Consider the following 15484-nt stretch of genomic DNA (forward strand, 5'->3'; position numbering starts at 1 on the left):
CTCCATCCAAGGGCAGACAGACTGAAAACCACAATCATAAAAAACTAACAAATCTGATCACAGCCTTGTCTAACTCAATGAAACTATGATCCATTGCATGTAGGGCCACCCAAGATTGACAGGTCATGATGGAGAGTTCTAACAAAACGTGGTCCACTGGAGAAGGGAATGGCAAACCACTTCAGTATTCTTGCCTTGAGAACCCCATGAACAGTATGAAAAGACAAAAAGATAGGACACTGAAAAATGAACTCACCAGGTCGGTAGGTGCCCAATATGCTACTGGAGATCAGTGGAGAAATAACTCCAGAAAGAAGAGATGGAGCCAAAGCGAAAACACCACCCATTTGTGGATGTGACTGGTGATAGAAGCAAGGTTCGATGCTGTAAAGAGCAATATTACATAGGAACCTGGAATGTTAGGTCCAGGAATCAAGGTAAATTGGAAGTGGTCAAACAGGAGATGGCAAGAGTGAAAATCAACATTTTAGGAATTAGCGAACTAAAATTGACTTAAATGGGTGAATTTAACGCAGATGACCATTATGCCTACTACTGTGGTCAAGAATCCCTTAGAAGAAATGGAGTAGCCATCATAGCCAACAAAAGAGTCCAAAATGCAGTACATGCATGCAACCTCAAAAATGAGAGAATGATCTCTGTTCATTTCCAAAGCAAGCCATTCAATATAACAGTAATCCAAATCTATGCCCCGACCAGTAATGCTGAAGAAGCTGAAGTTGAACAGTTCTATGAAGACCTATAACACTATCTAGAACTAACACCAAAAAGATGTCCTTTTCATTAGAGGGGACTGGAATGCAAAAGTAGGAAGTCAAGAAACACCAGGAGTAACAGGCAAATTTGGTCTTGGAGTACAGAATGAAGCAGGGCAAAGGCTAATAGAGTTTTGCCAAGAGAACACACTGGTCATAGCAAACACCCTCTTCCAACAACACAAGAGAAGACTCTACACATGGACATCACCAGATCGTCAATACCAAAGTCAGACTGATTATATTATTTGCAGCCAAAGATGGAGAAGCTTTATACAGTCAGCAAAAACAAGACTGGGAGCTGATTGTGGCTCAGATCATGAACTCCTCATTGCCAAATTCAGACTTAAATTGAAGAAAGTAGGGAAAACCACCAGACCATTCAGGTATGACCTAAATCAAATCCCTTATGATTATACGAGGGAAGTGACAAATAGATTCAAGGGATTAGATCTGATAGAGTGCCTCAAGAACTATGGATGGAGGTTCGTGACATTGTATAGGAGGCAGTATCAAGACCATCCCCAAGAAAAAGAAATACAAAAAGGAGAAATGGCTGTCTGAGGAGGCCTTACAAATAGCTGAGAAAAGAAGAGAAGCGAAACACAAAGGAGAAAAGGAAAGATATACCCATCTGAATGCAGAGTTCCAAAGAACATCAAGGAGAGATAAGAAAGCCTTCCTCAGTGATCAGTGCAGAGATAGGAAATAGAAAATGGGAAAGAGTTACACACCTCAGTGAATATAAATTCCTAATGGTGTCCAAAGTGACCTAGACTATATGTTTACACAAACATTTCATACTAATTACCCATTTGGATATTCAACAAAAATTTATTAAGTAGTTATGGTGTGCCAGGAACAACATTAGTGCTGGTGTGAAAAAGTAAAACACATCTGGCTTTTGAAACAGCTCACAGTCAAGACAGGAAAATCAACGGCTTCAATACAGCATGTATTGGGCTTCATTTAAGGTAAATAGCTAAAGAATCCATAAGAACCCATGTGAAAAACATCTAATTCACTCTGAAGAGATGAAGGAATGTTTCAAAAGGAGGCAGTGCTTAATATAAATAAATCTTGAGACATAAGAAATAGTTAACCAGGTAAAAACAAGTGCAATGAGGGACTAAAGACATTATAGGCAAAGAGAACAGCATTTTAAAATGTTTGAGAGAGCCTGTCTCTAACTTGTAGAATTTAGAGTGAGTTTAACTAAAAATGGCTAAGTTTAAATGTCACTTCCTCATTCCTCGAAAAATTAAAAATAGAACTACCATATGATCTAGCAGTACCACTTCTGGGTATGTATTCGAAGGTAATGAAATAACTGTCTCAAAGAGGTATCTGCACTTCCATGTTCACTGCCACACTACTGACAATACCCAAAATATGGGAACAATCTAAGTGTATATCAATAAATGAATGAATGGAGTAAATGCAACAGAATATCATTTAGCCATGAGAAAGAAGGCAAGCTTGCCATTTGCAGTGAAATGGATAAAGCTTGAGGGCACTATGCAAAGTGAAATAAGTCACAGAAGGGAAGATAAGTATTGCATGTTCTCACTTATCTGAACTCCAAAAATTATGAAAGTAATGGGGAGCCTTAGAATGAATTTAAGTAGGGAAATATCTGTTTCTGGTTTCCATCTTAGAAAGAATACTCTGGCAGCTGATTGGTGAGTAGGCTGCCTTGGAGATGAGCAATGGGAAGAAAAAGAAGTATCAATTAAGAAATGACTACAACAGTCCAGGTGAGAAATGAATGTGAATTTACACTGAGGTCAAGACAATGGAGAATGGAAAGAAAAGGTAAATTTTAGACTCCTTAGGAGAAACACTCTACATTACTTGGTGAGTAAGTGGACGTATGGTCGGGATTAAAAAGTTGAGAATTATTATTAGGTCATTATGCTAGGAAAAACAAAGAGGTCTTGAAGATTAAATAGTAAGTTTTGCTTAGGATATACCAAGTTTGAGATATTGATAAGATAAATGAGCAGAGATGCTATGTCTGGAACACTAGACAGAGGTTAAGGTGCAAATTTAAGGCACAGAATTGCAATTCATCACCATGTAAAGCAGCAGTTCTCAATTTTGGCTGCCCATCAGATTCACTTGGAAAGTTTATTGCAAATATAAAAACATGGGTTATAAATCCATATTATTTAATACTTCTGAAATAAGCCTAGAGTATCAATATTTTTTAAAAGCTAGACATTTTATTTTGATGCATAATGACAATTAAGAATCACTGGTGGGTAATTTAAGTCATGAGTACAGATTAGAATTAAGGATTTCAAATACACATTGTCCAATTAAGGGAGATCTAGAAGAAATTATCAGAAAGATTATGATAATAATAACAACTATAATTTATTGAGTACCTATGGTAGAAACTGTGCTAAAGACTTTACACATGTTATTTGCAGTAAAAAAGAGATCAAAGAGTGGGTCATATGAAACTTATCACCCTTCTTCCATGAAGTCTTCCACAGAACTTTCAGTTTACCTTGATGTCTCTCGTCTCAATTTGGCATTTACAACATATGAACTTGTACATGGCTATTTAAAATATAATTTGAATGTATATAGCTCTAAGCCATATATATAACACAGTAGTTAAGAACAAGAGCTCAGTTAGACCTCCTGGTTTGAACCCCACATCATCCTATCTTTTGTAGACAATTTTGATCTTAGACAAGCTATTATATATGTGTGTATGTATGTATATATGGGTGTTATTGCATGGCTCAGATGGTAAAAGCATCTGCTGGCAACGCAGGAGACCCAGGTTCAGTCCGCGGGTTGGGAAGATCCCCTGGAGAAGGGAATGGGCAATCCACTCCAGTATTCTTGCCTGGAGAATTCCATGGACAGGGGAATCTGGCAGGCTACAGTTCATGGGGTCGCGAAGGTCGGACATGACTGAGCAACTAACACTATACATACATATGTACTAAATATGTGTATTTATGTATGCATATTATATATATAACATTATATATGATACTTTACACATACAAAAATGTAAATTCCTTCCCAGGTGAATCTAGTGGTAAAGACTCTGCCTGCCAATGCAGGAGACACAAGAGATAGGGGTTCGCTCGCTGGGTCAGGAAGATCCTGGAGGAGGGAATGGCAACCCGCTCCAGTATTCTTGCCTGGAAAATTCCATGGACAGAGGAGCCTGGCAGGCTACAGTCCCTGAGGTTGCAAACAGCTGGACACAACTGAGCACACACACACCCAAATTCCTTCAGGTGATGGATTTATTTTATATCTTGTTTATCTTTTGTAGCTTTCTCCTCAACTTTACCTAGTTCAGTGGGGACTAAATTTAATAAGCAATATTTATTAAGCTAGGCACTGTTTCAAGTAATTTACTTATACTAATTCATTAACTTGATTGATTTTCATTACAAGCCTAGAGATTAGCACATTAGTATCCTCATTTTATAGATGACAGTACTGAGGAAGAGAGAGATTAGATAACATTACTAAAATAAACTATGTCTGTAAATGGAGAATATAGGATCTAAACAAACAAATCCAGCTCCATAACTCTGGCTCTTAACTACTGTGCTACACTGCCTCCCTCCACACTATACAATAGACTCAACAAATTATTATGAGTTTGAATAAAATTTTGACCAAAAAAAGGATTGGCTAGAAATAGATAATATACATTTATATGCAGCATATTTTGAATTACAGTATTTCATGAACCAAGTTCTGTTGCCTTTTATAAAGAGAAATTTAATCAAAGATTATTCAATTGTCTTTTTAACTTATTTATATTCCTGTATTATCATTTTCTAAAAGACTTGGGATAAGGAAAGGATCATTTCAGTCAATGTCTTTTATCTGTTTTTTAAGGAGGGCTTGCCGGCAGCTCAGTGGTAAAGAATCCACCTGCCAATGCAGGAGATGCAGGAGACATGAGTTTGATCCCTGGATCAAGAAGATCCTCTGGAGGAGGAAATGGCAAACCACTCCAGTATTCTTGCCTGGAAAATCCCATGGAGAGAGGAGCTTGGCAGGCTATATAGTCCATGGAGTCACAGAGTTGGACACAACTGAATGACTGAGCATGCAAGCAAGGTAAAAAGTGTTTGAATGTTTAAAAGTTTTTTTTAAAAAACCTAAAATCCAATATTCTCCAAAGTTTCTCCCACAAATGGACCTATGGTTCTAAAATAAGTATTGAAAATTTGCTGGGCCAATACCACTACCATATGTATAGCTATTTCCCAAGGCAACATGAAGTCACAGGATTAATAAGAACAACTTCATAGAAATGTCTAGAAAAATAGGTTTTTCAAATAATGCAGTATTCTACAGAAAGAAACTGAGTATTCTCAATTACATGGGTCTGCTATTGCTCTAAATAAAGGGCCAGAAGAGCAACAGTGTCTGGTTTCATTTTTACTTACACTGTGGAATTCCATGTTTACTTCTGACATCATTTATATGGATGATGTACTAAATAAGAGTATTCAATTCCAATTTTTCCAATTCCCATGCACAAATGCTATCCTCCTGATAACAAAAGTCACATCTCAGATGTCACACCTAAGGGAGATCTGCTACTAACCTCACACAATACTAAATAAGTTCTGGTGTATGGAATAGAAAATTTATAGATGATATTAAATGTATTAGCAATTACACTTACTTTAACATTGCTATATTAGCAATAAGCAGAGCTTAAATATCCCTGTAACTTCCATGATTATCAGTAGCAATTTCTCCTTCTAATTTTTCCTAAGACAAAGTCTTTATTAGCCAAATATTCACCATAGTGACATGCATATTCATTGTATTAAAATGATCCTTCTAGATTGTCCTTGGTCTAGGAAATGTCTAAAATAAAGCCAAAGCTAAAGCTGATTACTTAACAATAAAATGGAGTTTACATCAGGGACAAGCAGGAGGTCTCTTAGGACTCCTGAGTGGTTGTGGACAGACCGAGAAATGCTCTCACGTGCAACTCTGATAGAGAATTTGATTAAAATCCTTCATTTTGCTTCTACCCCCTACCTTGTCTACTAACTACTAAATCTACTCAGGAATTTAATTTTCATTTTCAAAGTCTCAGGAGGGTTAGAGCTCTGAATATGACTGCAAAATATAGTGCTGTTTTTTAATCTTTTATTTTATTTTCTCCCCAAAATAATTAGTTCAGCACACAAATGTTTTCAGTTTAGAAATTCATAATATAACACTCAAGATTCTACATTATCTGGTCCCCACAAATCTTTCCTTTGATAATCTGAGTTACCGACTGGGCTATAGACCAAAATGAACCATTGCATACTATTCAAACATATTATTGGCATTCTGTCTCCCAACTTTTGCTCATGTCATTTCCTCTATCCAAAATGGCCTTTTTCCTGTCTTGGCCAGTCTTCAAGGTCTACCTCATATGCCCCTTGACATACTTCCCCAACTCCTCATCTAGCTTTTCTTTCTCTCTCCTCACTTAGCTTGAAATATTCTGCCAGCTGAACTCAGCAGAATGATTTATGCCTCTTTCATCTCATTTTTGAACCTCTATGGCACTCACTACTTTTCACATTCCGTGATAGTCATTTGTATTTAGTGTTTACAATTCACTATCTATGATTTCCTGAAGGCAAGGACCTATTGGTCTTTATATCCTTGCCCTGTACTGCGCTTACTGCAATACTACAGGGTTTTGCATGTTTGGCTTTTTGTTTGCTTTAACAAATTGCATTGTGCTGAAATTTGATCGGCAATTTGATCGACCTTGTGCCAATTCGAGGGAAATAGCTGCACACTGAGAAAATTGCTCAAGAGAACAGAAGTAAAATGCAAAACTGTCACAAAATGTAACACAAGATTACTTAAGATTTAGATTTAGGTTTCATCTAAGCACCAAATTACACACTTGTACTTAGGAGTTTGACAATTCTTAAGCACATTGATGTCTTTACATTAAATAAGCATTAGTAATTCAAAATATTATACTCTATCAAACAGGAACTTGAACTGCTGTATTCATATATAGTATTGTATTTATATTTCAATTTAGTCTTTCATCTAGAATATAAATTTTCATTAACAAATAAAATTGCTAAAACAAGCTATGTATAAATTTGAGTGAAGAGTCTTCATCAAGGATATTTTTTACGATTTAAAAAATAACTCAGGTCATTAAACCTAAGCTCTATAACATCTCTATTATTTAAACCTTGATTTTACTCCTTAATTTTAATCTCTAACTAGTACTTTAAAAAAAGACCTGATATTGCTGTTAAGCTTTCCCAAAGACTCAGTAATCTACTGTTATGAAGTGTTTTTAGCTGAATTTCTTACTTGAAAAGAAGAATGAGGGTGAGGTCAAAATTAAACTCACAATGACCATTACCAATAGCTCATCCTAGCTCTAAGAATGTATATAACAATGTCTGCCACTAAGTAACATTGGCAGTAGTGTGCTTAGTATATTTCAGAACTCTTAAGGTGCTTTACATGCCTTAACTCATTTGACCTTCACAATTCTTTGACACAGACACCATTACTACGTCTGTATCACACTGAGGAAACTGAAAGCCAGAAAGGTTAAGTAACTTGCCCACAATCATACAGCTGGTAAGTGGTATAGCTAAGACTTGAATCTAGTGATCATGGATGGCAGTCTGGATGCTTAACTACCATACCATACAAACAAGGAGAACTTGTAAATAATTTTCTATTGCTTTAATTCAAGAATATAAGCATTACTGGGCAGCATGCACCAGCCTAGGATTCCAGAGAAATAAGGCTTTTGGATCTTCTCTACCCACTTCCCTTCATGGCAAATAGATGGGGAAACAATGGAATCAGTGAGAGATTTTATTTTCTTGGGCCCAAAAATCACTGCAGATGGTGACTGTAGCCATGAAATTAAAAGATGCCTGCTCCCTGGAAGAAAAGCTAAAACAAGCCTAGACAGCATATTAAAAAGCAGAGACGTAATTTTGCCAACAAAGGTCCATATAGTCAAAGGTATGGTTTTTCCAATAGTCATGTATAGATGTGAGATCTAGACCATAAAGAAGACTGAGCACCGAAGAATTGATACTTTTGAACTGTGGTGTTGGAGAAGACTCTTGAGAGTCCCTTGGATGGCAAGGAGATCCAACCAGTCCATCCTAAAGGAGATCAGTCCTGAATATTCATTGGAAGGACTGATGCTAAAACTCCAATACTTTGGCCACCTGATGAGAACTGATTCATTGGAAAAGACCCTGATGCTGGGAAAGATTGAAGGCAGGAGGAGAAGGGGACGACAGAGGATGAGATGGTTGGATGGCATCACCAACTCGATGGACATGAGCAAGCTCCAGGAGATGGTGAAGGACAGGGAAGCCTGGCATGCTGCAGCCCACGGGGATGCAAAGAGTCAGACACAACTGAGCAACTGAACAACAACCCACCTCCATGCTGCTTTCAGCCAGCACACTGGTATGGAAGAGAACAGAGTTGTGCATGTATGTCCAACAGCGAGATGGTTAAGGTCTACTTCCCTACTGGTTCCTACCAGTGCCCTTCCTCAGTCAGTTCAGTTCAGTCGCTCAGTCATGTCCGACTCTTTGCAACCCCATGAACTGCAGCATGCCAGGCCTCCCTAACCATCACCAACTGCCGAAGATCACTCAAACTCTTGTCCATCGAGTCAGTGATGTCATCCAACCATCTCATCCTCTGTCGTCCCCTTCTCCTCCTGCCCCCAATACTTCCCAGCATCAGAGTCTTTTCCAATGAGTCAACTCTCCATATCAGGTGGCCAAAATATTGGAGTTTCAGCTTTAGCATCAGTCCTTCCAAGAACACCCAGGGCTGATCTCCTTTAGGATGGACTGGTTGGATCTCCTTGCAGTCCAAGGGACTCTCAAGAGTCTTCTCCAACACCACAGTTCAAAAGCATCAATCCTTCGGCGCTCAGCTTTCTTTATAGTCCAACTCTCACATCCATACATGACCACTAGAAAAACCATAGCCTTGACTAGACAGACCGTTGTTGGCAGAGCCTAAGATAAATCCTATCCTCCCCAATTTATTCAACAGACTCCCTATATGACCCTGACCTGCTGCTGCTGCTGCTAAGTTGCTTCAGTCGTGTCCGACTCTGTGCGACCCCATAGACGGCAGCCCACCAGGCTCCCCCGTCCCTGGGATTCTCCAGGCAAGAACACTGGAGTGGGTTGCCATTGCCTTCTCCAGTGCATGAAAGTGAAAAGTGAAAGTGAAGTTGCCGAGTCGTGTCCGACTCCTAGCGACCCCATGGACTGCAGCCTACAAGGCTCCTCCGTCCATGGGATTTTCCAGGCAAGAGTACTGGAGTGGGTTACCTAGCATCAAACAGTCCAAAACTTGCTACTCCTTACTTCCAAAACTTAATCCCTCTGAAATCAAAATCCCCTTCCATAATAACCTATATAGCTCAGTCGGTAAAGAATCTGCCTGCAATGCAGGAGACCTGAGTTCAATTCCTGGGTCAGGAAGATCCCCTGGAGAAGGAAATGGCAACCAACTCCAGTATGCTTGCCTAGAGAATCCCCATGGACAGAAGAGCCTGTCAGGCTACAGTATATGGGATCACAAGAGTCAGACACAACTTAAGTGACTAAACCACCCCCAAAGAGGAATTATAGAAAATTGTTCACATCCCTGTTTTGAAGTGATTGTTGGGGTCCCTGCTTCTGCATGCTGCCAATATTTTTGCTCTCAAATTGAAAACTATGGCTTATAAAACATACAAGGCTGAAACTCCAATACTTTGGCCACCTCATGCGAAGAGTTGACTCATTGGAAAAGACCCTGATGCTGGGAGGGATTGGGGGCAGGAGGAGAAGGAGATGACAGAGGATGAGATGGCTGGATGGCATCACTGACTCAATGCACATGACTTTGGGTGAACTCCGGGAGTTGGTGATGGACAGAGAGGCCTGGTGTGCTGCAATTCATGGGGTCGCAAAGAGTCGGACACGACTGAGCAACTGAACTGAACTGAACTGAACTGAATTTTATTAACAGTTTATAATGCCCTAATAAAAATAATTTTATGTATTATAAAAGAAGTTAATGCAGTTATCAAAATTATATAATGCTTGATTTTATAGTTTGATCCAATCTTTAACGTCTCTAATATCAAGAGATTTACATGAGGAATAAAGAATTATATGTAACTTATCCTAAGGTTCACCAATTAATAAATTAGAACTGATAGTAGCATACCACTTTTGAAAAGTCAGTTCAAAATGTGAGCACAATTCATTATGTACATTTTCTCATAATCTTGGAAGCAGGAAACAACTCTTTCTTTTCTGTATTTCTCTCAACACCAAATACAATATTGTACAAATGATCAGCTTTCACATAATGCTCACTGAATTGAACAATTACCCAAATAGTTGTTTACAGACAGCTTACCTTTAGAAATCTTTACAATGTATAATGAAATGCATGTATAAAATGGTACCAATAAAGGCAACCATTACAAAAAGATGATGAGCAATTGTTACTGAGCAGATTTACAATCAATTTCACCATTCAAAAGGTCAAGATCATCTTGCTGTACAGGAAAAAGATTGACATTATATTAAATGTCTCTGACATTCTAACCAATATTTACTTTTTAATGTTATATATTCTGACATACCAACAGAGAAACACTTTTCTCCACCTTGTAAGAGAAATGAGACTAAGACTGTAATTTTTTCACCTTATAGAATTATTGAGATATCTTCATTTAAGTGTCACTGAAGAAAGTAACTAAAAATCTTTATGGTTTGGTTCTTTTGAAAGGTCACAAACACAGTGAAAAATCTAGCAGAATGTTGTGAAACCAATACTTAGAGGAATCCCAAAGCGATGCCAAGAAACAGAATGTACTCATAGTGACTAATACATGCAAATACTGGAAATAAATTCTAACAGATTAAACAGGTTTTGTAGCAACTAAAAGGTATATTCAAATCATTCCAAAACTAATCAAGCTTAAGAATATGGCAAACTTCCCTGCTAATAAGAATCTAAGCAGGCTAAGTAGTCTGAATAACATATAAAAAATAATAGTCAATATCAGTAGGTATAAATTTTAGTGTGCTTTTAATTAAAAAGGAGAAACTGACCCCTTAACTGAATCAAATCACTTTTAGTCTTTGATAAGTATATTCATATTTAATACAACATTTTACCTTGATGGGGCATTAAATCCTAATCAAGCTATGGAATCATGAAGACAAAACTATCTTCTGAGAAATGCTGCAACATTTTCTCTGTTTTTGTTCATTTAATATGGGATGCCTTGGCAAGTATCTGCCAGGTCCCCTAATCCTGAGGCAGAAATATGTGTAATACAAAAAAAAAAAAATTCCTTCAAAACTTGAATGTCAAACAGAGTCAAGGCTTCTTATCCAAGCATGTAACCCTGAGGATATGCTATAAAAAAACAAAGTTAAATGCATTATAACATGATAGGTGAAAATGGTTTAAAATAAATAGCAGGGTTTCAGAATAAAATGGATATATAAATCCACATTCTTTGATGTGATGATTTTCTATTCTTTGTAGTTAACATGTTTAATATAATTAAGTCTTTCATTTTGAAAATGAAAGCAATCAAAAGTAGAATATCTCTGGGTCAAAAATCTTAAACAAGCTTATACGGCACCGGATTTCTTTGTAAAAAAAAAAAAAACAAAAAACAAAAAAACAAAAACAAAGAATAAAACAGATTTATTATCTGCTTTAGTCTATAAAGCAGTGCCTTAGCAGATCTCTGCATTAAGAGAACCAAAGCATCATTATGTCAATAGATCTGAAAAATAATTAAAAGGCTATGCCTTTTAAAACAATTTAGATACTGAAAGATAATTTCAAGAAAATAGCTCAGATGCTGATAAAGATAATTCTACTCATCACAGTTGGGTTGCTGTGTGGTTGCACAGTACAGTGGCAGTAACATCTATTTCTCTGCTTAAGAAATCCCAGGTAAAACAATTTAATATGTCACTATATATAAGCAGCTAGCTATGGTGTATACTTATCAGTATGAAAGATTTATGCTATTTTTATCATTCAAAATAAAAGCTGCAATTTGACTGTATTCAGGTTTAATCTGGAAAAATCTGTAGAGCCCAAAACCTTGCCCTTAATTACATACAAAGGATCTCTTTCTTTACTTCCCACATCCCCATAAAAAGCTAAAGTAAACACAAACTTAAACACACACATATTTCTAAAATTCATATTGTTTATCTGGCATCTATTACTATAAATATTACTTGTTCAAATATCCTAGGGAGAATCTAATAATAAACAATTACATTGCTTATTCTAAATGAGCTAGAAAAAGCAATAACTCTACAGTCTAACAGCATCATTATAATTCATGAGGTCATACCTGATGACTTAGAGATTGAAAAGACTCACAGGTTCCAGACTGCATGACCTTTCTATTTCCAGAGATCCCTAAAGATTGCATTTCCTGTCTTACAAAAGATAATCACAGCCACCTCTATGTCTCAGCATCTTCAGGGCTAGTGAAGAAAACATCAAACAGCAGATCTGTCCATCAGTATCTGTTTAAGTCATCATGAAAATATCAGATCTCATATGCTGTTTATCATCTCCCCTTTGCAGTTATAAACACTGCGTATTAGGGAGGATGACACAGTTGTATGTGCTGAAGCTGCTAATGCTGTCTGAAAACAGTAAGCTTACTGCTTAGAGCAATTCTGCATCATCCAAACAGAGAATGAGTCACGTCTTTCAGGTTTCCCACTTCTGATACTATAAAGATTTCATGTGCCTGGGAAAGTTTGAATTTTTTGTCATTTCTTTACAAATAAGCAATGTTCTATTTAATTACCTGTCCAATGCATCTGTTGCCATGTTAAAACATTAGTTCTTAATTATTGTGCATTTTCTCCATGTATGACTAAGCTTTAATGATTTAAGAAGCAACATTGTACTCTCTCTTAAAGGACTCTTTCTTCCAAACCATGTGCATCATCACTTATCCAACCCATTAAAATTAGAAGTCCCTAAAAATGATGAATTTTTCTTCTGGCAATCTTTGATAATTGTATATAACAGAAGATAGCTAAGAATAAGTAAGTGCATATTCACTTTTTAATTCTCAGGAACTATTTTTATTTCACATCTTTCAGACCAACACACTTCAAATCAAAATAATTTTTATACTATTAATAAAAGGCACAAAATCTCCTATAGAACTTAATATGCAAAACACAAAATGCTATTATCAAATTCCAAAACTGCATGGTTAAATCTAAATCTAGGAAATTAAACCTATGTTATTGGCATTTTTATTGTGATTTTTCATTGCATCTTATTTGTGTTCATTGAGATTCTTATAAGGCTCTCTTTTACCACAACAGAGTAGAATTAAGGAATTTTCAGATTAATAAAATAGTCTGATGATAGAAAACTAATATCCTCCAAGATTATAAATGGAAATACTTTCTCTTTACCATGTGATAAAAAATAATGTTTTAGAAATAAAACAAAGACTAAACTTATATTTAATTGAATGCAAAATTGGGACACCAAATATAACATATTACCCTAAAAGAGTATTCACATTATATATAGCCTGAATTAATGGACACTTTCTTTATATACCTATGAATGCTTTATGTGTATACATGTGATATAAACTAAATGAAATTTAATGATAGCTAAAAGAACTATACAGAAACTGTTTTTTAAGTGTAAACTAATTACAAACCAGTATAACTTCCCTTCTCCCATTCACAGCATCTGATGAACATCTGAGCATAATTTGTACTATCATGGAGACTAATGAGTCTTAGAAATTGGGCTTCTTTAAAAGGCTGATGGGTAGAGGCACAGGGGAGATGTTGGTCAAAAGTCCAAACTTCCACTTAATGAGATGACTAAGTTCTAGGGATCAAATGCATAGGATAGTGATTACAGTTAATCATATTGTGTTATATACTTGAAAGTTACATATGGTGGTAATTTTTGCAATATGTAAGTATATCAAATTAAACTTATACAATGTTATATGTCAATTATATCTCAATAAATCTAAGGTAAATGATTATACCTTAAATAGATCTAATTTTTATTTGTAAAAAGAAAGAAATTAGTTTTCTTTAATAGTCTGATCCACATTATGCCCTTAGAGAAATTACTGCCTCTCACTGCACATGTTCATATAAAACATTTGGTAGTTTTGGCTGTATATACCCAATGACATACCTGAATGGAAAATCATATGTATTATGATTTATACATACAGTATTTACTCTCTTATTGTAATCAAAATAGGTAAGTTTTCTTTAAGAGATATCTTAACATCTATCTCCCTTTCTATATTTATGTCTTCATGTGGAAAATAATAAACATCTTCTTTGTGTCAGATGCTGTGCTACAGAATTCATGACAATATAAGATAAGCCATCACAAAAGCAGATAAGTAAACAAGTATACCATGACAGAAGATCAAGGGATATGAGACTGATTAGTAGGACAGATCCCTAACCTAAGGATCAGAAAAGGTCTTCCTAAGGAATTACTGTTAAAGCTGAGAAGATCTTGAGTAGATGATATCTGAAGGATGCTGAATACAGCATGGTGAGACCATGAACCATTAGTAGGACAGAGAGAAGAGATAAGGCTGAAAGGTAAACCAAGGTCTAATCACAGGACTCTTCAGAAACCATTTAAAGAGGACGGACTTCAGGGGAATGAGAATCCTTAAACACAATCATTTTTGCAGTTTAATATTATTCTGGCTATGGGAGAGAATCAATTGAGTAAAATAAAACTGGAAAAAGACAAGATATATAATTTGGGGCAGGGGATAATGATGGCCTGAACCAAAGTGGTGGCAGTAGGGATGGAGAGAAATTGATAAGATTCCAGATACACTTTTTAGTTAGAAAGAATGTGGTGGGAGACTAAATGTGAGAAATGAGGTAGAGAGAAGTGTCAAGGTTTATTCATAACCTCCTAAATTATTATAGATTTCATTTTGACAGTTCATATACTTTCATCACATGCTCCATTGTACTGTCATTAATTTATTTCACATGTATGTGTTTAGTTTTTATAAAATAGGCAGCAAGTGTTGAGAAGGAAAGCGCATCTGACATTCATTCTGTGACTTCTCAAAATGTACTTAAATTTGAGCAAAATTATTATAAATGAACAAACAAAAAATAAACTGAAAATTGTACTTTTCTTTCATATATTTTGTCACAACACTGATGATGAGGCCAGAGTATGCTTCTTTTTTTGTTATAGTCACCACTCTGTTGTGTTTTTTAGATTCTACATATAAGTGATGTCATACAGTGTTTGTCTTTTTTGTCTGACTTTTTTCACTTAGCATAATGCCCTCCAAGTCCATCCATGTTGCTACAAATGGCAAAATTTAATTATTTTTTATATGGCTGAGTAGTATTCCATTGTGTGTATATACAACATCTTCTTTATCCATTCACCAGCAGCAGGTTGCATTTTCATTTTTTCATGGTTTCCTAAATAAAAGCTGTGAAAAGCTTTTATTTAGGCCCCAGCTGTTTAGTTTTGCTTTTATTTCTTTTACTTTAGGAGGTAGATCCAAAAATTATTGCTGTGACTTATGCTGTGTTCTGCCTATGTTTTCCTCCAGGAGTTTTTTAATATCCAGTCTTAGA

The 15484-nt window shown here is 36.1% G+C and overlaps 1 protein-coding gene across 11 annotated transcripts in view; it reads right to left on the reverse strand.

Annotated features, from left to right (window-relative positions):
- SLC4A10 (solute carrier family 4 member 10) overlaps nt 1–15484 on the reverse strand; it is a 347928-nt gene that overhangs the window by 237974 nt on the left and 94470 nt on the right. For 7 of the 11 annotated variants that reach the window (XM_060411134.1, XM_042243808.2, XM_042243810.2 and 4 more), the window contains exon 1: nt 12196–12447. The exons of the other annotated variants lie outside the window; for them this stretch is intronic. In XM_060411134.1, the coding sequence (XP_060267117.1) occupies nt 12196–12276 (81 nt within the window). In that variant the 5' untranslated portion in view covers nt 12277–12447. Of the gene's footprint in view, nt 1–12195; nt 12448–15484 lie in introns of those variants that run through there. 11 annotated transcript variants of the gene reach the window in all.

Source organism: Ovis aries, chromosome 2, assembly GCF_016772045.2.
Source record: "Ovis aries strain OAR_USU_Benz2616 breed Rambouillet chromosome 2, ARS-UI_Ramb_v3.0, whole genome shotgun sequence".
Classification (NCBI taxonomy): domain Eukaryota; kingdom Metazoa; phylum Chordata; class Mammalia; order Artiodactyla; family Bovidae; genus Ovis; species Ovis aries.